The 24,516-nt window shown below is 49.2% G+C and overlaps 1 protein-coding gene across 1 annotated transcript in view; it reads right to left on the reverse strand.

Moving 5' to 3' along the window:
* Positions 1 to 5,716, reverse strand: part of B4GALT1 (beta-1,4-galactosyltransferase 1) — a 29,134-nt gene extending 23,418 nt beyond the window's left edge. The window contains exon 1 of the mRNA XM_063319693.1: positions 5,365 to 5,716. Within this exon, the coding sequence (XP_063175763.1) occupies positions 5,365 to 5,659 (295 nt within the window). The 5' untranslated portion in view covers positions 5,660 to 5,716. The remainder of the gene's footprint in view (positions 1 to 5,364) is intronic.
* Between the last annotated feature and the right edge of the window lie 18,800 nt (positions 5,717 to 24,516).

The following is a 24,516-nucleotide window of genomic DNA, read 5'->3' on the forward strand; positions in this document are numbered from 1 at the left end:
CGGCTATGTCCCCAAAACCTCTGCAGCCAAACCCCCCCCTGCCCCGCAGAGAAGGGGAGGGAGGGAGGGCAGCAGTAGCTGCAGGATGCTGTCTGGAGAGGAGGGTCTGCCAGAGAGAAGAGGTGAGCAGTGGAGTCCAGCAACCTAGCCCCTTGGGCTTGCTTGCGAGGCCACCAGACCTGGAGCACCTCCTTGCTGAGAACTGTGCGCCTCCACATACCCTTGTGGGAGGGGGGGGGGGGGGGGGAGACACAGACCCTCAACACAGCGACCATGTCCTCCATCTGCTAAGTGAAGTCAGACTAAGGAGCTCCACACCAGAGGAGGAAAGTTGAGAGCTTAACCGAATTCCACATCCAAGTGCAGTTCGGGAAGCTGCAAGCGTCTGTCTCTTTCCAAACACAAACTTGGCCCAATTTCCAAAGAAACTAGCTCTTGCCTCAAATCAATGCTGGCAGAGAAACAAGCACATTATAAAACACTAGATGCACGAGACAGAAAACTTTCCTTTTCTCCCCAGCACCTCCCATCTGTTGGGCCATGTCCATGGAATGGCTGCTCTCCAGGAAGGCATGCTACCTTTTCAAGTTAGTTTGCAAGCTCAATTAATAGCCCTTGACCTTTACTTTGACCAGATAAGAGGATGCTGGGGCTGCTCTTACCACAAAGGCTGCTCCCTGCCCGCAAGAAACCCTGTGCTTCAGAGATACGACATGCTCCCGACCACATGGGTAGCTGCCGAGCTGCTGGTGGTGTTGCCAGGATTGCACATCTGCTCCCTGCCAAACATCTTAAACATAGTCTTTGGAGAAGTTTAACGCAGTTTCTCAACCTCTCTTTTGAGGCCAAGAAAGCCTAACTTTGAGCAAACTGGTCCACGTGTTAGCTCCCCCTCCCCCAGCCCTCTCCATGCTTTTCTCTGAGTTTCTGTTTTATTTTTTCAAAAGAAGGCAGCAGAGGGACACAGCACAACCCCAGCTTGTGGCCATAGAGCAAAGTAACGCCTGTAGCACCCAGGCTGGGGAAGAGGCAGGAGGCAGCAGAGACAGTGGCTGTATCAGAAACGCTCAAAAAAAAAATAGAAAGAAAAGCAAAGCAGACAATAGCAACTCCAGATGAGAGGAGGGGGAGACGCTGCATGTAAAGCAAATGCGTTCTCCACCGCTTGGTATTGTAAGTGACCCCATAAATTCAGAGGCCCCCAGTTTCTGCAGCATTAACACCCCAGAGGGAGACGAGAACCGATGACTGCAGGTGGGCAACGTGACAAGAACCAGACTCCAGGCATGCCAAACCTACCAAACCCCCATGGTACGGTCACCACCATAAGTCTTCTTACAAAAATGGTGTTTCCAGCACCTCTGAGGTTTTCACTCTCTCACCCCCAGTTACACTCTGCTAGGGTTCTACCAGCGCTAAAGCATCCTCTACCCCTGCCCACGCAATGTCCACATATACAGGGGCCTCAAACTAGGTTATTTGTGAAGCCACTGACCTCTGAGGCAGCACGTAACCTCTAAAAATTTCTCTAATACAGGCACTAAGCACCGCCACCGATTTGACAAGCTACCTCTGTCTCTTCCGAACAAACCTCAAAGCATGACAATACTCTCATCGCTTATCTTCAGCATCTACAGTTTAGAGCAACTGCTTGCACCAACTACACAAGGCATGAGAAGTGATGCATCGAAGAGAAAGCCCACGCCAGAGGTCCTTCCCCCTCCAACCGACTGATGGCTGCCCAACCACATGCTGGCCAAAGAAGCTTTTTTTCTCAATTTTCATTTTTTTAAACATGCTTCACTAGCAGTGGGAAGCATCAGTTTCTATCAAGGACTCTGGCATCTTGAAGAAGAGTTGTTTTTCTTGTACACCAAGGATCTCCCAGCAAATTGCCATTTGGAAACTGTATTCCTTTTTACACACTAGTTAAAATGAGTGCAACCCTAGTGGTTTGTGCTTTGGACAGTTCACCAGTTCATATATTAACTTAGATTGTTTTGTTTTGTTTTGTCAATATCCTTTAATTATTAGGGTTTGGGGCTGTCAGTTTTCTAAACTTAAACCTGGGGGTGAAAAGGTATTGAGACAGACACCTGACTGCAACATGCCTAGTGCACGTGGGTCATCTTTGCCACGAGATGCTCAAGGAGCTGAGGGTAAGAACACACCTCTTTGGTCTGCCATCCCTTCCCAGCTGCACTTGGTATCTAAACATGGGTCAAAAATGGCTAAGGAGACAGCTGTATTCTAAAATAACCTCGATGAACAACACATGCTCTCGATCAGGCAGGACTTGAAAACAACATCCCTGAAATACAGATAAGCCTGTCCATGCGATTCTCCTTTGCAGACCTCTGGGGCCAAAAGATAAGTGCTGCTTTACGATGAGCTCTTTTGGAGAGATCTTACTACCAAAGAACTGGCCCCCTTCTGCACTCCTTCCTAAAAACCGCAGGCACACAACCACACCATCACCAAAACACAAAGACCTCTTAGAAAAGGCAAAAGAAAAGCAGTTGACTGTTTTGAAAGCGCTTAGGCCAACATACATACTACTTCTACGGGGCAACTTTTAAACTTTTTTTTTCCTTTTTAAAAAAAAAAAACAACAATACTGTTCTACAGCTCCTAAAGAACGTAACGGTTTGGGGAATGGACACCTGCAGGACATATCTGGACAGACTTGCTTTTGGGCTTCTCACAGGCTGAAATCTCGCAGCAGCAAGTGGGCCCTGCTGCTTGATACCCCATTTGAGATACTAATAGGCACACAGATCTCAACTGGAGCATAAATCCAAAATGCTTATATTACCTTGTATTAGAGAATTTCATAGCTGTTAAGGACTTTTAATTCAAAGTTGAATTACGGTATTATTTCCCCAGCCCTTATTTATGCTTTTAAATTACAAATAAAGGCAAGTGAACCATAAAAGCATTTTAAATTTGGCAGCTTCTTGTAGGGATTAAACCTAATTCAGCTAATGCATTTGCTGCAGAGCCAGACAGCAGGGATTGTAAACTACTCTCTCTAAACATCGCTGGAAATAAAACTCTGGCCGTCTGAAACGAGTACCTGGCTATTTGACTATTCAAAAAGCCCCAGCAGCTCAGTCACACATATCCTGCATGATTCGTCACATGCTTCCCAACAACGGGGGGGGGGGGGGGGGGGGGAGGGCACGTGGAGGGAGAGAAGGGCCGGGAGCTGGGAATAAATAAGTAAAAAAAGATGAGGCGCGGTTCAATAAATTTAGGTTTACACTGAAGGAACAGGGCAGTTGGAGCTACCTGTTCCCATCAGAGCCCTTCTCCATGGCTTTGGGAAAGGTGGGAATCACAGGAAGGTTCTTGCTGGCTCCTGCTTGTTATATTCATACTGATAAGGAGCTTTGAGCACTAAAAGAAGAGGGTTTTTTGAATTCTGGGTGGGTGAATTAAGTGTCAGAAACGTCTACGGAGTGTACACCTCTCCATCCCCCACACTGGCCTTAGAGATACATGAGATGTTGATCAGGGCAGACCCAGCTCTGACCAACATGTGAGGCACAACAGGATTGTTTTACAAACACTGTTTGCTACCCAAACCTGGTAAGAGCAGGAAAAAAATAAATACCCATCAGGTTTCTCACCTACATGCTGGCTACAAACATTGAAGCCGTGACGATGCCAGCCTGCGTATGACTGCACCACCCCACAATACTGAAGGTAACACAGCTAGAAACCGTTCGTCTCCTGTGTGGTAAACAGATACTTTCTACACGTCCCGATAGCTCTCTGAACAGCTCTCTGAACATCCGTAACCACTTCCAATAGCCTCATTTGGCCTTTGGTGGATTCCGCAAATTGCACTCAAGATGTTACAAAGACAGTATAAAGTGTTTTCACTGATCCTTCAGCGACTAAACTCTGATAACGCTCTCAATCTTGGGGACGCTAAGAGCATTTCTCTAAACTGCAGGCATTTCAAAGCACATGACTCACTCCTGAGGGGATCAGTGTAAGTGGAGACCATCTAAAGCAAAGCCATATTCATAAAGGGCTCGCACACCCACTCTGTGAGGACAGGCTTGCACAGCCACTTTCAACTTAAAGTGATCTAGGGGGAAAAAAAGTGAAAGATACGAATCAAAAACAACAACAAAAAAACATAGCACAGTTCCTTTTAGTGACCTCAAAACCACCTTCCTAAAATAACAAACCAGTCATTCGTTATTCAGATGCATTGATCCATAAACAGCTGACCAGCAAGCACGGAGAGAAACTATGAATTTCTATGTTGGTTTCGTGAATTGAAAACCACAGGTAGCTTCTTGAAAGTCTGTTCCCCCGTTGTGATCGCCGGTAATAAAGCTGCCTGTGCTAACGTGGCACACTGATGGAGATGGAGATGATCCCCAGCCTCCAGGACCCGAACAGCTTGTGGCCAGGTCACTATCAACTGGGATGCCCAGCAGGTCACGGTAACGGACTCCACCTATGGCATAGGAGGGTCTATTCAAGTAGCAGCAGCTACAAACAGCAAGGCGAGAGCCTTGTAGGAGTAGGAAAAAAGATGAAATTCACCTCACACCCACCCCTACCTTGTGACAAACACCCTGGATCGAAACAGGTACAGGTGATCGATGCAAAAATTAGACCCCCAGCAGGCTGCAACACCCCCCCAGAGCCTGCCAGCCCCCAGCACCCAGGCAGTCCTGGGAAAAGCCTGTGGGGAGCACAGCTCCAGTGCAGATAAAACACACGCCGGGCTGCCACGTATCAGGATGCGGCATCACAGGACCAAATACGTGGGAAGCGCCGTGGGGATGCATAACAACCGTATTCATGACCCTGCCTCACAGCGGTTCTTTAAAAAAACTCACGCCGCTCCTCCAGCAGGTCGGCGCACACAAAAGCCCGCAGAGCACAGAACAGCCCGTCTGAGCCTTCCTGTGATATTGCGCAAGAGCGGTATTTTGGGTAGAGCTCCCAGAGGAAATTACCCAACCTCTCCGGCAACCGAGAAAGAAACCCAGCCGGACGGGGAGGGCGCGCTCCCCGAAAGCGCCGGGGCTCCGCTCGCCGCTGCCTTTCCTGACAGAGCATCCGCGCCTCCCGGCGTGTGCGTTTCCCCCCCCCGAACACCGTCTCCCCGGAGATTCTCCCACAATCCCCCTCCGCCGGGCGCTGCCAGCCGCCACGCGTGGGCACCCGCGGGGACGGGCACCCACCAAGGCACATCGGAACCCCGGGCGCGGCGCCGGGACCCTGCGGCCCCCTGCCATGTGTGTGCCGTCCCCCCACCTCCCCGCGGTCACCCGGCGGGAGGAGAGGGGTGAGAGCCCCCCGATCCCCCCAAAACCCCGACGGAGCGGCACTCACCGAGCAGCGGGGAGGACTCGGGGCAGGGGCCCGGCGGCGGCGGCGAGGCCGAGGGTGGCCGGGGCCGGACGGCGGGCGGCGGCGGGCGGGAGTGCGGCAGGGAGATGTTGGCGGGCGGCGGGCGACGCGGCGGCGGCTCGGGGCGGCGCGGCGGCGGCTCGGGGCTGCCCGGCGGCCCCAGGGCGCTGCCCGCCAGATAGTAGAGCAGCGTGGCCGAGAGGTGGAGGGCGCAGAAGGCGACGAGAAGGCGGCAGGCCCGCTGCAGCGAGGTGCCGGGCAGAGACGGCTCCTTCATGCCGCTGCGCTGGCCCGGGAGCGCCGCCCGCCCCGCGCCGCGCCGCCGACGGGCGGGACGGGGACGGGGCGGTGGCGGCGGCGGCTCCGCCCGCCGGGGGGGGGGGGGGGGGGGGGGCGCGCCCCGCCCACCGCCACCGCGGGGAGCATCGGCGGGACCACCCCTCCCCTTCCCCCGGCACCCCTCCCCGGCATCCCGCCACGGCATCCCGACATCCCGCCCCGGCATCCCGGCATCCGCCAGCGGCGAATGAGCAGCGTCCCCCCCTGTACCGGAGCGGGATGGACCCTGGGAGCGCACCCCTCTTCTCCGGCTGGCTCTCCAGCACGGTTGCCGGTAGTGCCACCCGGTAACCCTGGCTGCAGGTCCCTGCGGCATCACGCAAAAAGGCTCGGCTTTATCAGAGCGTGTCAGAGGCAGCTGCGAAGTGCCGTGGGGGAGCGCAGGGGTTTTTCTGGGTTCCTGCCCCTTGGAGGGTTGCAGGTAGTCTTCACTTGGCGTGACTAGATGTAAACTGTATTTTTCTGTCAGCCCAGTGGAGCTTGTTTCAATGCATTTTCTGCAAAGCAAAAAAGGCCAGGACCACCTTTCTGTTGAACAAATGACAGGAGCCCAGCAGTGCCAGCGACAGGGCCCAGCAGTAGGTGAGGTCAGCTGTGGTTTTCTGCCGCTGAGCCTTGAAAGCTGCCCAGCACGGGGATCTCCACCTCCCTGGTGCCCTGTCCCAGAGCTGTCCCACATTCCTGAGGAAGGAGTTTCCTCATGTCCGTGTCAAGCCAGTAGAAATGCCTAGACAAGCAGGTCTGGGCACCATCCAACTTCCCACAAAGTTAGATGTGTTTCTTACAAGTGTCAAGTCCAAGAGCCTGGAAAGAAACCTCCTTGGAGCTGCCCTGTAACCCTGTCAGCCAGCAGCGGTGATGTTGTGAGGGTTTAGTGTTGTCCTTCGCTAAGAGCAGCAACAGTCAGGAAGCCAGTACTAACCTTGCTGTTTGCCTGGGCACCGCGGGCAACCTACTTGCGTCTGACTGGAGAGAGGTCAGTGGGCACCAATGACTCACGGGGTGAGACTGACAGCTGACCAGGCACAATCCTGCTGGCGGTCTCGCAGACTTGCATGTCTGGTTAGCCCCGAGTGCTTCAGGGACACCAGGTGACACTCAAGTGGTTTTCAAGTGCAATAACTCCTGCCAGTAGTCCTTAATGATACTATTTAATGTTACTGTTTACTGTGTCTCATGAAAGCAAAGTCACTGCAGAGAGAAGTGAATCTACGTTCTTCTCATTGCTTAAAACTACTTCCCAACACATGCACTCACCACTCCCACTTCCCTCAGCCCTCGTGGTTTGTTCATCTCAGCGGCCTCCAGTGCTGCTTGGTGGGCTGCCAAATTGCTGGTCTGTGGACCTGGGCTCTCATCCAACGTGTTTGGATGCTCCTTCGATGTTCATTCAATGACTGCTCACAGGTACTCTTACAGATTAATATGCCATCTGTGGTCTTTGAAGAAGTGTGCCGTGTCTCATCTTTTGACCTCCAACAGCACCGCTGTTTCTTAGTCTCAAGACTGGTCCTCATCTGTGAGATCAGACGCGGCATGTGGTGGTTTCTCTTGGTTTGTGTTGAGGTTTGGACCAGCTGGACCTCACCAGATCGATGTTTTGTTAATAGCTGTTCAATGCTACACACAAGCAAGCACACATGCTTTTTTATTACCAGCCATGGTAAAACCCAGCAGGGTGTGGCTGGTTTGTGATGCTGTGCTGATAGAGCAGAAACAGGAAGAGAATGCTGGAAAATATGGCTGTTGCCGTCAGTGGGAGACTCTGCACTCGTCTTTACTTTAAAAACCGAAATGGTCAGCGATCTCCAGGAGCAATATTGAATCTGGACAAATCTGCCTTGCTGTGGGACGAAGGAGTTTCCTTTTTCTGGGAGGACAAGGAGTTGGCTTCAGGTCTCAGTGTCTCTTTGCCCTGTCCAAGTAGCTTTTACAAGCCACTTTGGAAGATGTGCATTGCTTCTGCCATGAGGAAGCTCAAGGAGAAAGAGTTATCCTGCAGTCAAGGTGCATGACCAGAGATGCATCTTCTTCCTTTCTGTTCACTTATACATTTCTCGTTTCTTTCTGATGCCTGAGTTGAATAATCACCTTGTGATTTGGTTAAACCTGATGTTGAGAGCATCACAATGACAATGCTAGTGTCCATGACGCTACTGCTGATATTCTCAGTTAACATTCAACTAAAGACCAGCTCTTAAATTGCCTTTTTTAATGAGCACATCCGGCTTTCAAAGCTTCTAGTCTCTCCACACATTTTTTATGGATCTGTTATCAAAAGGCAACCCAGGAACGTGACTCTCAGCTGACGATCCATCTTTCAGAACTTGTAGGTCAGTCCAGAGTTTCCATGTTTCACTGCAGTCAGCAAATACCTGGACTTATGCTAGTAAAATTTGTCCTTCCTTTCTTTCAGCTTTGAACTGGGCACTTGTTGGGAAAGTTCCCTGAGGTGCCTTGAGAGCCAGACCTTGATTGTGACTCAAGGCAGAGTCAATTTGATTTCCCATGACACTACTATGTATGTCATATCTTAAATTTATCAAGCAATAGCAATAAAATTTACAGCACAGTGTTCGGTACAAACATCAGAGGGTTAGGAAGTGTCTAACACGTTGTTCCACAGGTCCGTTGTGGCACCCTACCAGGATGCCTGCTATGTTTTTTGCGAGTGGTACAAAAATATTGCCATTTTTTCCATGGGACCACTGTCTTTCTCACACTCAACATAGCTCTGAAAGCAGAGCAGGGCTTTGTGATGAAAGAAGCCTCTGCTGCAGCCAGGGATCGTTTGCAGTTTGCACACACGCAAGCATGCAATCATGTGTGCATGGGTAAATATAAGTATAGAAAACTAAGTACGTTACGGCACACTTATTCTTGATATAGTGGTGAGATGTCCTATCAAACCCATGAATGAGGAAGTAGAAATACAGGCCTTAAGGGAAAAATGCATACATGCATGTCCTTGGGCAAGGTCTGTCCACGCACACTGCACGTCAGCCCTCTCCAGATTTTCACCATTGTAGTCTCCACCCCAGGCCAACCTGTGAAGAGTCCTTGGAGATCTCGCTTTACCAGTCATACGCAAAGCAAATTCTAAATCCCTGGCTTCATTGTGGCAGTGATGTTCTTTTTTGGCAAAGCTAATTTTTAGCCTTTTTCTCCCTACAAAAAGCTGCTGTGTGACTATACTGCTTTGCTGCACATGAGTACATCCGTCCATCCACCATGCCTAATTACTTGTAAGTCTGATTTTAATTAAACTTGGCAGTTGGAAGAGATCATAAACATCCAAAATACTTGCTGAAACAAGCCATCATGGTGCAACAGAGTGAAAGTTCATTGGTAATGTGGCAAGACATTTGTAGCTAGGCACCAAAGTATTAGGGGGAAGAGGGAGGTTATAAGCAAAAAGCAAAGTTCTCAAGGAGCATGGCAGAATCCAGGAAAGGATGTGAATAAGTGCCAAATAGAGGTTTATGAATCCTGCAGCTCAAAGAAGGATTTGTTTCAGTGTGATCCAGCTTTACGGGTCCATGCTGAGGTTAGTGGTTTAGCCATAGGGGTAGCACCAACTGCTGCCATGGGGCAACCACTCTTCCCCTGAAGAGCAGCATGTGGTTGTCACCAGCACTGCAGGGGTGTATCCACATGGAAGTGCCATGTCCCCTGGTCCACAGAAAAACGTGACCCCTCTGAGTGGGTGGTCTTGTGGAGTTGAAGGTGGCTGGGACAATAGGGGTGCAGGAGCTGGTCTAGCCCTTCTGAGTATCTCTGTGTCAAGCCTCACAAGCCCTTTTCTGGCCAGAGAGGGCACAGAGAAGCATAGCCCCTGCAGCAGCTCTCCTACCAGCTCACCCCAAGCTCAGCATGCATTATGCTGTTGGTTTCTCCTGGGGAGAGTGGGAGTTTGGGCTTGTGAGTCCACTCTTCAGTGTGGTTGTGGCAGCCGTTGGGTATTCCTGGGAACAGCGGCAGGCTCGACACTTGTAAGCAGCCTCAGATTCCACTGGGGTGAAGCCCACAGCCACAGGTTACTCACAAGAGCAAAAAAACCCATGCAGTGCACCTCCTCAGGGCATGAAAGTGGTGCCTGGGATGAGCATGGCTCCAGCAAGAAGCAAGCAAGATAGAATCATAGAGTCATCGAATGGTTTGGGTTGGAAGGGACCTTCAAGATCATCTAGTTCCAACCCCACTGCCATGGGCAGGGACACCTCCCACTAGACCAGTTGCTCAAAGCCCCATCCAGCCTGGCCTTGAACACTTCCAGGGATGGGGCATCCACAGCTTCTCTGGGCAACCTGGGCCAGTGTCTCAGCAGGGTCACAGTAAAGAATTTCTTCCTAATACCTAACTTAAATCTCCCCTCTTTCAGTTTAAAACCATTACCCCTCATCCTGTTGCTACACTCCCTGATAAAAAGTCTCTCCCCATCTCTCCTATAGCCCCCTTTCAGGTATTGGAAGGCTGCTATAAGGTCTCGCTGGAGCCTTCTCTTCCCCAGGCTGAACAACCCCAACTGTCTCTGCCTGTCTTCATGGGAGAGGTGCTCCAGCCCTCTCATCATCTTTGTGGCCCTGATCACCTTCATGAGAGGTAGGAAGCGAAAGTCAGGATTTGGGGAAAGGTCAGGTGAAGAGGGCTGGTGGACAGTGGTGGGTTCAGTGGGGCCATGCACCCTGAACTGTGTGGGGTGGGTGACAGGTTCACAAGTCACCACCCTGAGTGCTGGTGACAGACCCTGTGTGTGCATGGATGCTCCGGACTCCAGCCCATGCACTGTGCTGTGTGGCTATGCTCTTGGGTTAATTTAGTGCACGAGCCTGTCTCTCCTTAGTAGCCCTATGGGCCTGATTCCCCTTTTCATTTCAGTTGTAGCCAATCCTGTGAGAAATGCAGGTGTGCTTCTTTTTAACTGGGTGGTGCTAAGCTGTGTCTCGTGTCTCAGGTCCCGTTTTGTGTGCTCTCCTTGGCAGAGAAGTGAGGATAATCCTCTGCAAGAGGCACACTGTCAGGCCTGTCAGACCCCAGGGAGGAGCCTGCAAAGCTTCGGTTGTGTGTGTGGTTGAGGAATACAAGAGAAAAAAATAACTTTATCTGCAGAGAAAATCATTGCCGGGCAAAAAGCTGTATTCTACCTGCAGTTACATTAATCTAAGAGAAACTTCCAGCATTTCTTAGTTACAGTCTTTGGCATTTTTAACCTGAGTGGTTCCTTTATCTACTTTGGGGTTTTTTTATAGGTAGATGTCATGGCTCAGCCCAATGTACAGTGCCATACACATCCCATTCTAGCCACCCAGATAAGGTTAAATGGGCCTTGCCAAAATCTGGCTCCAAAAACAGCTCAGGTTGGGTCACTGCTGCACGTGCCCAGCTCCTTGCAAGGCTTATCTTCTGTTCGTTTGGGTGGCTCCTGCTGTAGCACTTCCTATAAAATGCATCCCGAATCAGGTTTTACAGCAATTTAAACATAAATCCATTACAAAGGTGTTCAGGCTTTGTGCTTGTCGTTGTCAGCAGTGCATTTCTACTTTATGCACTGCTTTGCCTCCTGGGACAGACAGCAGCAAGAATAGCATCTGTCCAGAGGTGCCAGGACCTGGCTGGGCCCTTAGACAATGTATTTTCCAGAGCAGAATCTGGGATGAGTGTATTTTCCAAGCAGAATCTTGTGTGGGTTATGCACAAAGATGTGGTTTGGTACCACTGTTGAGCTCATTTTGTCCAGCAGGTTCACAAAGGGGAAACTTTGCATTAGCACCTGGTTACTCAAAAGTAAGCTGCTTGCGATGCGTCTAGTTCTGCTCTGATCTGCCAGAACAGATGTAGATGGTCATAGCGTGAGAGTAAAAAAATAAAGCAAAGCTAGGAGTTAACTGAGGATATTGCTATCTCAATATAAGTGAGATGTCTCAGACAGAACTTTGCACTGCAATCTGCAGAGCAAACTGGTTTCTATTTTAAGAGGAATAGAAACGAAAGGCTGCAGGAATGTGCTGGAAGAAACAGGACGGGTTTCACTGGGGGTGATGGTGCCCTTCTGTTCTATGATATTTGTTGTGTCTCCCTCCTGGTGTTAATTTCTACATACCCAAGTAGTTAATAGGTCATTTGGAAAAAATTATACCTGCACAGTAGGTGGACTCAGAAGTACCAGGCAACCGCAGGGACATAGAATTCTGCTTTTAGTATCTACACGTGAGACCTGCTTCTTCCTTCTCTGGCAATTTAGATAAAGGGAAAGTGCTGAGCAGTGTGTGTTCCTGCACACTCACCGTATTGACGGCACACTGGAGACTGTTTCGTTCCTTGAATTTTCTTCAGATGGATGCTGCACCCCTGGACATGTGGAAGAAAGTGGAGACAAGCATGAATGTTTCTAGCAGCAACATGGAAAATTGGCCAGGCACAACTGGGGGATCCTGCTACTAAAGATCCCCGCAAATGCGGCGTCACTGAACAACATTCCCTCAATGCACGGAGAAATAAAAATACTTCCCTGATTGTCTTACATTGCATCCCTCTTTACATTAATTCATCCTGGGGTAGCTGTGGGGGCTTTAGCAACTGGCAGGCTGGGAAGACCAAGCCTTTCCTTCAAAAGCCAAGGGACCTCCTCTACAAATCCTTGCCAAGAGCAGCTGCCATTTTGAATATGTGGCATATGTGCTACCTGTTTTCCTCCACCATGGTGCTAAATGCAGGATGATGACAGCATTCAGTCCTATGCAAGACGGAATCAGCAACGCTGAGAAAGGAGAAGTTCTAAAAGACTGAGGCCAAGTACATATTTGCTCATCCAGAAATAAGCTCCAGGGAAAAAGAGACTCTGAAATCTGATTTTTTTTGGTAAATTACAGTGGGTGCAAGTTCACAGATAAACAGGACTGAATATCAGTATGCTTGGGATAGCCTTATACCTACCCCTGCTGCCAGCATCCAGGTTCCCTGTGTCAGCTCAGGTAGGAGTCCTGCAGTGGTCCCAGCCCGGCCAGCTCAGAGCTCTGCCCATCCAAACCAGGCACACAGCCTCCTCCCCTCCCTTGCGCCAGCACAGTGGCTTGGTTTACCCCATGCTGAGCATTTACTGGGGAAAAAGTAAATCCATGGCTTTCTGATGTTTTATCTGCTGCACAGAGGATTTGGACACCCGTCCCTCATGTGGGAGCACATGGGAAAAGGACAGGCAACACTATCCTCAAGCTGCTAAGGAGCTGCAGGGCATTTGCGGTCTGCAGGTGCATGCAGACTGTGTCTTGCAGTCCAGAGGCCTGAATGGGCAGAGGCAAACCCAAGGGAGAGGAGAGGCATGTGTCCTTGGATTGGGGTGAGCCACAGCAAATTCTGCCGAGCTACAGTGACTCCAGGTGGCAGCTGAAGCAGGGGAAAAGGGTATGCAATGGATGCTCCCCCTAGCCTGCTGCACCTCCGAGGTCCAGCCTGGCTTGGTGGGAAGCTCTGATCTTCTCCAGATCGATGCCACCTTGTCCCTGCCTCCCCTGCTGGTAGGAGTGCCAGCAGGCAGGAGGACTCGTCCCTGTACTCACCCTGCCTTGCATTCTAGCTGCTGAAGTTGTCACTGTGAATTTTGTGAGTCATTAAAGAAATAATGAGCGTTACTCACCGCCTATCGCGTAGGAGTATTTACCCACAGCAATAAAGAGAGGAAGGAGGCAGCCGGAGGTGTGTTCTGGATCCAGAAAGTCTGGTGAAACTGCCGGGAAGTGGTGACAGCTGATCACTGCCCCAGTTACGCAGGGGGAGGTGTGAGGTTTTGGCTCCCCTGTAGATCCAAAGGAAAACCTCTGATCACCTGCACCTCCATGTTTTTTTGTGTGCAAAGAAGAACAAATCAGTCCTTTTCCCACCTACTCATGGGAGACCTCAGGGTGAGCGTACAGGCAGAATGGAGACTGTCATCGTTCCTGTAAAACCCATCTGGAGGCAGGGAGGGAGCTAAGGATGAAAATGAGCGTGGGACTTTTGACTTGCCCCCTCGTGCAACAGGAGGACAGACTGCGGGCTCTGGGCTTGGGCTGCCCGAGCAAGGCAGCACTCAGTTCCAGGGGCACTGCGGTGTTTGTGGGTCCCCGGCACTTGTTGCTACGGAAAAGCCCTGGGAGGAGCAGGAGAACAGGAGTTAAAATATTGATGTGAGCGTAGTAAGCCGGGGGGCCAAGAACAGCTGTTGAATCCAGGAAAGGCAACAGGTAACAGCAAGGAATGGGCAGGTGCTGGGTGGAACAGTGACACCAAGGCCACACCACAGATAAGGCCATCCGGCTGACATGAAGCAAGAGGGATGTGATGCAATCTGGCTTGGCCTCCTGCCATGGGTGCCCAGCCAGATGGAAAGCCTGCAAACAGCACTGTGGTCACCCGTGCGGCAAAGGTGTGAAAAAGGCTCACGGTGGGCTGAGTGATCCAGGGTGGGTGGCGTGGACACAGGCAGGGGTGTGTGTGTGGGAACAAGCACAAAGGCAGGGGCAATGCCATGAGGGAACAAGCTGGAGATTGATTTTGGAAGTAGAAGACTCCTTTCTTGTTGTCACACCTCCAGCAGAGTTTCTCTGCCTTGCTTGCAGCAAGACTAAGTCTCTGTCTCCACAGGCGAGCCCAGGACCTTCATACCTGCCCCTGCTGCCCTCCTTGCAGGGCTGTGGCTGGCAGGCATGTGAGGAGGAGGCAGCAGAGCCAGGACCCTCTCTCCTGGCCCAGGAGAAGCTGGAGGGGAGTCCAAGGGCAGCCCCAGATACAGGGCATGGGGAGCAGTTCTCCTTGTGCTGCTGTACCCCTGGGAGCCACTGGGGACTGCCCCTCCTTGTGGTACCTGCAAAGCGGGGGAGAAAAGCCAGGCTCAAATGCGTGACTGTCTCAGACATAGCTGGAGTTGCATAGCCAAGGTGAGGGCGAGCAGCCACTAGAACACCTTCTGTCCCACCTGAGAAAGAATTTTCCCCACCTCTGCTTCGAGGGGGACAGTAGGCAGGGCTTTCGTCAGGGGCTGCAAGCCTGTGCTTGAGAGAAAAGCAGGAAAAGACAAAACTAGCTTGCAAGAGGTGATTTCCCCTTTGTCATCTCTTGATGTGTCATTTTAATTTGCTCTGTGAAGGCAGCAGCATTTGAATACCACCGAGGAACCAGGTGGAGGAAGATCAAGCCTTGTATTTGTCAATGGCTTTTCCCCAGCACCACATGACCTGCTGCCTCCAGCACAGAGGGGATGCAGATGTTTCTTGCTCCCCTCCACCCAAGGGGAGCGATCTGGAGCACACAACATGTCCCAGCTGCACGGCTCCAGCCCATTGCTCCTGCACTGCCACCGGCATCACCCAAACAGCCAGGCCATACTTGTTACTGGCAGTACAGCATGGTTCTCTGCCGCAGTGGCACCAGAGGTGTTATGATCAGAATTTGTGGGGTTTTTTTGGTAGTTAAAACATTGAAGAAGACCATAAAGGCCAATGATAGCCCTCATCCAGAGCTATGGTGAGTATTGGTGTGGGAGCAGCTTGCAGGAGGTGGCCCCATGATTTCCACATAGTTGAGTCTTTGCTGGTGTAATAAATAGAATCATGTTTGTTAATCAAATCAGGCTTTCTTAAAGGCTGGTGAAAACTTACACTGTTTCGACTCTTCACATACTTAAAGGCCTAAATCACAGGCATCCGGTGTGCTGTCTGGGGCACTTTGACACCTCAAGGCCTAAATCACAGGCCTCTGGTGTGCTTTAACACTTCAAAGGGAAGAGCTAAGTTGTGAGATAAGCTGAAAAGAGTCTTCCCAAGGACACTGATAAAGATGAGGAGCCTTCAGCCCCACGACCACCAGGAGGCGGGACAAGACCGACCCCCTAGCAACACGTCGCTCAGACACAGAATATACCAGGATTGACACATATACGGGAACCAGAAGAGTATATAATCAGCTACTTTCGGGAAGTGGGTGTGCGCCGTTGGCGGAGCAAAGACTCCCCGGCCGCCCAGTGCTGTTTTGCTTGCTGCCGCTTGCTTAATAAACTAATTTGATTAATTGGACTGGTTCCTGTCAATTATTGGGCCACAATCTATAACAAATTTGGTGCCGTGACTCGGATAGAGGCAATTTGGCTGTAAACCTCACAGGGGGGGCGCCCCGCTGAGTAAGCGGCCCCTGTTGGGGGTTTTTTACACCCAAAACCTCTACCGACGAACTCGAAATTCGGCAGCAAGCAAATAAAAGCCGGCAACCCCGTAAACTTTGTGCACGAAGACCCGAACGAAGACTCAGGAGTGAGTAAGTATAGGCCGGTGATCCGTTCGGTTGGGGTTGGGTATCCTGGAGTGTGCCTGTGTGAGATGTCCACTTGAGGACGAAGCAAGTGCGGACCCCTTAGTAGTGCGGTTCCCATCTCCCGCGAGGGACTGGGCCACGAACAGGGGGAAAAGATTGTGTGTGTGTGTGAAGGCACTCCGGAAGATGGGACAGAAGAAAAGCAAGCCTTCTGATCCCATGGGTGGGTCGGTGCCTAAGGTTAGGTTACCCCAAATACCGCCAGACAGTTCGTTAGGATTAATGATTAAATATTGGGATGATTACCCTTCTAGGCAGGGTAAGGATAAAGCAAAAATGATACATTATTGTATGGAAGTTTGGGGTGGGAAACAAATTAGAAGTGACCACCTGTATTGACCCGTTTTTGGGTCCTTTGAAGATTGGATATGCCAGGCTTTACATATTTATGTTAATTCTAAGGAACCCTTTAGCCTGGAGGAGAGTGAATATGCACACTTGTGGATAAGGTCAGAGACTAGAGTAAATCTATATCACTTGAGAGAGAAGAAACAGGGGGGTAGGAAAAAATTAAAAAAAAAAAAAAAAAAAAAAAAAAAGCCGGATGGAAAATATAGGTTAGTACATGACTTATGAGAAATTAACCAGAGAACAATAGCTAGATCCCCGGTGGTGGCGAATCCACACACCCTCCTGAGTCAAACAGGGTCCGATAATCAATGGTATAGTGTAATAGATCTGAAGGATGCATTCTGGGCATGCCCTCTCAAAGAAGATTGCCGAGATCACTTTGCTTTTGAATGGGAAGACCCAGATAACCATCGGAAACAATTACGGCGGACGGTATTGCCCCAAGGCTTTACCGAATCTCCGAACTTGTTCGGACAAGCCTTAGAACAAATCCTGAAGGGGTATGAGTTAAGTGAAGGAGTCACACTGGTCCAATATGTGGATGATTTGCTCCTAGCTGGTGATAGCAAAGAAAAAGCGAGGCAGGAAAGTATTAAGTTACTAAATTTTTTGAGTTTACAAGGATTGAAGGTATCAAAATCAAAACTACAATTTGTTGAGAAAGAAGTAAAATATCTGGGACACAGACTAAGCAAGGGAACTAAGAAATTAGACCCCGAAAGGGTGAATGGCATATTGTCATTACCGGCTCCTAGAACTAAAAGACAGGTTAGGCAATTATTAGGTCTCTTTGGCTATTGCAGGCAATGGATTGAGAACTATAGCAAAAAGGTGAAGTTCCTCTATACCAAATTAACTAAGGATGGATTATTGAAATGGTCGGAGGATGATGATAAACAATTAGAAACACTAAAAACTGATTTAGTAAATGCCCCAGTTTTGAGCCTGCCAGATGTAAAGAAACCATTTTATCTAATTATCAATGTTGATGAAGGGACCGCTTTTGGGGTATTAGCACAAGAATGGGCAGGAAGAAAGAAACCTGTGGGATACTTATCTAAACTCCTGGACCCTGTAAGTAGGGGTTGGCCTACCTGCCTTCAAGTGGTAGTAGCCGCAGCCCTTTTGGTAGAGGAAGCCCATAAAATTACCTTTGGAGGAGAATTGAGGGTATTATCACCTCACAACATCAGGGGAATTTTGCAACAAAAAGCTGACAAATGGATAACAGACGCCCCGGCTCCTAAAATATAAAGGCATCCTAATTTCCTCTCCCAAACTGGAACTCGAGGTAACAAGCGTGCAGAATCCAGCACAGTTTTTGTATGGGGAGCCGAGTGACAAAATAAATCATGATTGTCTTTACAACACTGAGGAGCAAACAAAAATCAGAGCAGATTTAGATGAGGAAGAACTTGGAGAAGGAGAAAAGCTATTTGTAGATGGATCATCCCGGGTAGTTGAAGGAAAGAGAAAATCAGGATTTGCAATCATTGATGGGAAAACATTTAGTGTAATAGAATCAGGACCTCTGAGTCCTAGTTGGTCTGCACAGGCTTGTGAACTATATGCTGTATTAAGAGCCTTGCAACTTTTAAAAGGTAAAATTGGAACCATATATACGGATTCAAAATATGCCTTTGGCATAGTGCATACTTTTTGAAAAATTTGGGAAGAAAGGGGTTTAATAAATTCTCAAGGAAAAGGATTAATACACCAGGAATTAATAATCCAGGTTTTACAAGCATTACGAGGACCAGCGGGAATAGCCGTAGTACATTTAAAAGGACACCAAAAAGGATTAAGCCCATTAGTCAGAGGAAACAATCTTGCTGATCAAGAAGCAAAAAGAGCGGCATTAATGGTGATCCAGACTAAAAGAACTCGGGAGGACTATATAACTTGTGGAAAGGAATCAGACGAATTCCCATGTTATGAGTGTTGGAAGGATTTTGGAATCGATGCAGTCCCTTGCAGATGTCTAATTTATGATGAGTGTGACAACCCCAAGTATAGCCATTGCCATCTACATGGACAAATTCACTCAATCCTGAGTTTTACAGTGCAGGAAAAAGATAAGCTGACTCAGATGGGAATCAGGGAGACAGAAAAAGGAAAGTGGACACTCCCGGATGGCCGGGAAGTTCTCCCAAAACCTCTGGCTTTGAAAATCATGCAAAAATACCATGAGAACACCCATTGGGGAACTCAGGCGTTAGTGGGTCAGTTTGCCACAAAGTATATGTGCATTGGTATATACAATATAGCAAAGAGAATAGTTAGTGAATGTATGACATGCAAAAGGGTCAATAAACATCAGTTTGGGGGGGGGGGGGGGGGGAAGCCCTGGGGGGAAGGGGACTGGCTCACAGACCATTTGCTAAAATCCAGCTAGACTACACTGAACTTCCAAAGCTGGGACGATATAAATACTTATTAGTAATCATAGACCACCTAACCCATTTTGTGGAAGCATTCCCGACAGCTAGAGCCACCGCTCAAACCGTAGTGAAGACTTTGCTGGAAAATTTAATCCCTAGGTATGGATCCATTGAGGTAATAGACTCTGATAGGGGCTCCCATTTTGTTTCAAAAATAGCAAGGGAAGCTCTCTCCTCTTTGGGGACAAAATGGGAATATCATACTCCCTGGCATCCACAAAGCTCGGGAAAGGTAGAAAGAGTAAATTGGGAAATAAAGACACAGCTCACAAAATTGATGTTAGAAACTAAGACGTCATGGGTAAAGTGCCTCCCCTTAGCACTATTGAATATAAGAACACAACCCCGAACTGATGTAGGAATTTCCCCCTTTGAAATGTTATATGGGATGCCATATGATTTAGAAATTCCGCAGGACCACCCCCAACTTGAAAATTCACAAATTAGACCTTATATAATTCAACTCATGGCTAGGAGAGTAAAGCTGCGGAATAAGGGCTTAGTAGTACAGAGACCCCCCTTGGATGTAGCCATGCATAACATAAAGCCAGGAGACAAAGTGTTAATCAAATCATGGAAAGAGTCCTCATTAACCCCCGTTGGGAAGGGCCCTATCTCGTTTTACTCACCACAGAAACAGCCATCCGGACAGCAGAGAGAGGCTGGACTCATGCGAGCCGCGTAAAAGGACCATTAAAAAAAAAAAAAAAAAAAAAAAAAGCTATTCTTGGGAAGTGACAAGCCTGCCTGGAGATCTGAAGATTGCCTTCCGGAGGTTGTAAATGGACACACATATAACTGTGGTACAAGTGAGCGACTACAGCATATCGGTGGGGTACGGTTACGGTGATACAGGGGACATAAGAATCAAGTGTGACATTCTGAGCTGTAATTGTTATCCTTTTTATTTGTTTTATTTGTAAAGGGTGTCGAGAACGGAGGGGGACCCATTGCCGTTACGGGATACCCCCTCGAGGGGTTTGCCAACCTTGTGGGGACAAAGAGCGTGAGCTCACCAAATTGGCTCTAAACATAAAAATATTTAATGGTGAAATCCAGGAGCAATCTAGTGAATGGCGGGAGATATTTGCACGGGGTATTAAACCTGAGTACTATTGCTATCACCCTCGCGAACCTGCTCCATTTGTAATTGACATTATTAAAGTGCGTTGTCACGAGACACTTAAAGGGGTTCAGTGCGATTCACCTGAAATGCACAGAAGCAAGCGACTAAAAATTGCATTTATTCTCCTGAAGACTACCCCTGCTGCCGAGAAGATGATACCCCTCGTGGCTCGAAGCAACCGAGTCGACGAGCGAGGCAGAGGAGTACAAAGCTGTGGAGAACAGAACCCAAAGCGTGGGACTGTACAAAGCCACTGGGAGGACTGCCTCAGTGTTAACCAAGGGAATCGCACGAAATGCCCCGGGAGGAGTGATAGCACTGAAAAGGACTGGGTAATTGGAGTGAGTGTTCAAACTAAACTTATTAGCCGGCCGGGTTTCCACCCTTCTCGCCACACTCTAATTTTAATTTTACTAAATCTTGTAGGTGTCTTATTGTTTGCACAGCAAGGGGGGTTGTGTGTTGCTCTGGATGAGGAATGCTGCGTATATGCAGATCACACTGGAGTAGTTAGAGACACCATGACAAAACTACGAGAAGGATTAAAAAAAAAAAAAAAAGAAAGAAAGAAAGCGAAGCACAGCAAAGTTGGTATGAATCCTGGTTCAATTATTCCCCATGGATGACTACGCTATTGTCTACCATTGCGGGACCTAGTCATTAGATCAGGAACCAGCAATAGCAGAAACATTAGCTTTAAGTCACGCTGAACTCCAAAGATTTGATGAACAAAATGGTAAAAAAAAAAAAAAAAAAAAAAAAGGGGGGGGGGGGATTGTAATAAATAGAATCATGTTTGTTAATCAAATCAGGCTTTCTTAAAGGCTGGTGAAAACTTACACTGTTTCGACTCTTCACATACTTAAAGGCCTAAATCACAGGCATCCGGTGTGCTGTCTGGGGCGCTTTGACACCTGAAGGCCTAAATCACAGGCCTCTGGTGTGCTTTAACACTTCAAAGGGAAGAGCTAAGTTGTGAGATAAGCTGAAAAGAGTCTCCCCAAGGACACTGATAAAGATGAGGAGCCTTCAGCCCCACGACCACCAGGAGGCGGGACAAGACCGACCCCCTAGCAACACGTCGCTCAGACACAGAATATACCAGGATTGACACATATACGGGAACCAGAAGAGTATATAATCAGCTACTTTCGGGAAGTGGGTGTGCACCGTTGGCGGAGCAAAGACTCCCCGGCCGCCCAGCGCTGTTTTGCTTGCTGCCGCTTGCTTAATAAACTAATTTGATTAATTGCACTGGTTCCTGTCAATTATTGGGCCACAATCTATAACAGCTGGGACTAGATTTGCAAGATGGGCACCCAAGGAAATACATCCACGTGCGCCAGAGAGTGAGAGCTGCTGTGTCGCCAGGACCCACCAAACCTTGTGCACAGCAGGGCTTGGTCAGAGCATCCACAGCTTTGTACATGGCCCACCAAGGACGGAGATCTCCCACCTCCCTGCTGGTCTGAGTCACTCACCCTCTAGGGTAACATTTCCATCCTAACTCCTGACCTGAACATCTCAGAACTGCAGTTTGTGCCTGTTGCTTTTTATTCTGTCATCTGGCATTACAAAGAAGAGGTTGGCTCCATCAACTGCCCTTCCAGCAGTTGTAGGCTGCTATCAGATCCCCCCTTGGCCTCCCCTACACTAGACTAAACAAGCCCAACAGGCCCCCATGTGCCTCAGGAACAACTGCTAATGCAGTTAAATATTTACTTTAGTTGAGGGATTTCCAAAGTGGAATAATAATAAAAGCCAAAGGTTATTGAACTGTGTAAACTCTGTGAAGAGGGAATATAAAGCATGTGCACAGCCATCTCAGCAGAGGGGAGGAGCGGTTCTGCAAAGGGAATGCTGAATTGGTCACCTTACCCCTGCCCAAAACCCAGCCACACGCTGCTGAGTTGAGTGGAAGGACCACCCAAGGGCAAGGATGGAAACAGCCCCCTGCAGGGCTCGTACGCCTCTGGCCAAAGGGGATGCTCACCAAGCTGTTCCCTCTTGTCTCAGCCAGCTCAGACCAGCATATACCTTCCTAGGCATCAGGCAAGACTGTGGGGAAGAAATGTCCTGAGCACGGTCATGCTCCGCTCCTCAGCAAGTGCAAATATACGTGCTGTGGGTGTCTGGACCTCTCCCAGCCCACTAGTGGTTTCTGTAGGACACCTACCCCTTGGCTGCCCCTTGTGCACCCCTGCCTGTTCCCAGCATGAAGGAAGTCCTCTGCCACTTCTGACCCAGACTTCACCTCGGCAAGTCTGTCCCAATGTTACCTGAAATAAAAGCCCTCAAAACCAAAAGTAGTTTAGAGAGGAGATATTGCTTTATTCGACGTCACATTCTAGGGGGAAAACCCACAAATCTAGCACCCCTTACCGGGGATATGCACCCATTATTTATACACAAAATATGCTCATAATTCCGCCTACCTAACACATAACTCCACCTAGGCTCACACATTCATTAGGATGACCAAATAGCCTTTTTGCACGTGTATCAAATTTTGCTGTTTCAACGAAACACTTCTGCGCAAACATGAGGGACTTGGTGGTCGTTTGGGTTAGGAGACCCTTCCTCACATTATCCTTTTAAGGTATTGAGTCATCGCAGGACAGTAAAAGTTTACTGTAAGTTTGCCAACTTCTTGAGGATGATAAGGATGTTCCTTGAAGTAGCCACAGCTCGGTCCTAATTGGTATAGGCGTACATGCTTGGCACATAAAAGAACATTGAAGTGATTAACTGCTTCTTGTTATCCCATCCTTGGTGATTAGCTATTTCTGGCTGTCTCCTCATTATCACTATCTGTAACATCAGCTCAGTAACTATTTTTTACACAGTAAGAAGGTCAGTATTAGCTATTTTCTCACACAGTAAGAAGGTTAGTAAGAAACAATCATTTTAGAAACAAGGCAGAGGCCTGTCTTTGGTAACACCAAAGGAGGTTTTGGTCAGCACTGGTCTTCAGCTGCATCTCCAGCTTTCCACCCAGTGGTCCTCTTTTCTGTCCTTCACCCTTCACCACTTGATTTTGATTCACCAGAGGAAGGTGGGGACAGATGTGGAAAATTCAGCTTTCCCAGAAAGAGGTGTTGAGGTTGTCACACAGTGACTGGGACAAACCAGGACACACAGAAAGACTGATGTTGAGCATCCAGTCCTGTAGGTGAAGTAGCTGGCATCCTCTGGGATGGTGATGCTTGCTGAGAAGTCCTTAACTGAAGAGTTGGCATCTCTTACCGCTGAGGATCCTCTCTGGCCTCTCTCTCTCCTCCCTGCTGTATGTGCCACCTCTGTGCATTTAAACTGGGTGTCCATGCACACAGCCCCCTTCCATCGCACTGAATCTTATGAAAAACATCATTTTGCTCTGTCGATCTCAGCTGCCACTATTTATGTGACCAAGCTGGTGAGAGGAACAAGGCATTAAACCACCCATGAGGATGGGTAGAGGAGCAGGCAGCGGCTGCACCCACCTGCAGCTCCTTGATCCCACTCATCTGAATTTCACTCCCTCCAGCCCCTCTGTGCCCCCAGCCTGTCCCATCCCACCCAGTGATGGGGTGGGCTTGCTGCAACATGATGGCAGGCTTGTGTGTTGGAGATCTCCCTCCTGGGGTCCTGCCCAGTGCGCCAGGCAGCTGAGCATCTGGTTGGCCGGGTCTCATGGAATAACGTGGAGGACAAAGTGCAGCCACCCAAATCAGCCTGAATTTCCTGTCTTTTCCATGTGAAGTCATGGAATCACAGAATCACAGAATGGTAGGGGTTGGAAGGGATGTCTGGAGATCACCTAGTCCAACCCCCCTGCCAAAGCCGGTTCACCTAGAGCAGGCTGGACAGGAACACATCCGGGTGGGTTTTGAATATCTCCAGAGAACGAGACTCCACAACTTCTCTGGGCAGCCTGTTCCAGGGCTCTGGCACCCCAAAGTAAAAATGTTTTTCCTCGTGTTGAGATAGAATTTTGTGTGTTCCACTTTGTGCCCGTTGCCCCCTGTCCTGTCACTGGGCACCACTGAAAAGAGTTTGGCCTCATCCTCTTGACACCTGCCTTTTAGATATTTATAAGCATTGGTGAGGTCCTCCCTCAGTCTTCTCCAGGCCAAACAGACCGAGGTCTCTCAGCCTTTCCTCATAAGAGAGGTGCTCCATTCCCTTGATCATTTTTATAGCCCTCTGCTGGACTCTCTCCAGCAGTTCAAGTTCCCTGTCCTTCTTGAACTGTGGAGCCCAGAACTGGACACAGCACTCCAGATGTGGCCTCACCAGGGCAGAGTAGAGGGGGAGGATGACCTCCCTCGACCTGCTGGCCACGCTTTTTTTAATGCACCCCAGTAAAACTCTCCCAACCCAAATGGAGATACCTGCCATGAATGAAGAACAGCAGCCGCAAAGCTGGAGGGCTGGTTCAGGCAAGATACACCTAGAAGAAAGCTGTCTGGGTGAAGCGGAGAAGAGCAGGTTGCCCAACCCAGACTATGGTGTGAAGGGATTGTAAAGCAGCCTCCAGTGCTGGCACCTGGAGCT

This window comes from Chroicocephalus ridibundus, chromosome Z, assembly GCF_963924245.1.
Source record: "Chroicocephalus ridibundus chromosome Z, bChrRid1.1, whole genome shotgun sequence".
NCBI classification, from domain to species: domain Eukaryota; kingdom Metazoa; phylum Chordata; class Aves; order Charadriiformes; family Laridae; genus Chroicocephalus; species Chroicocephalus ridibundus.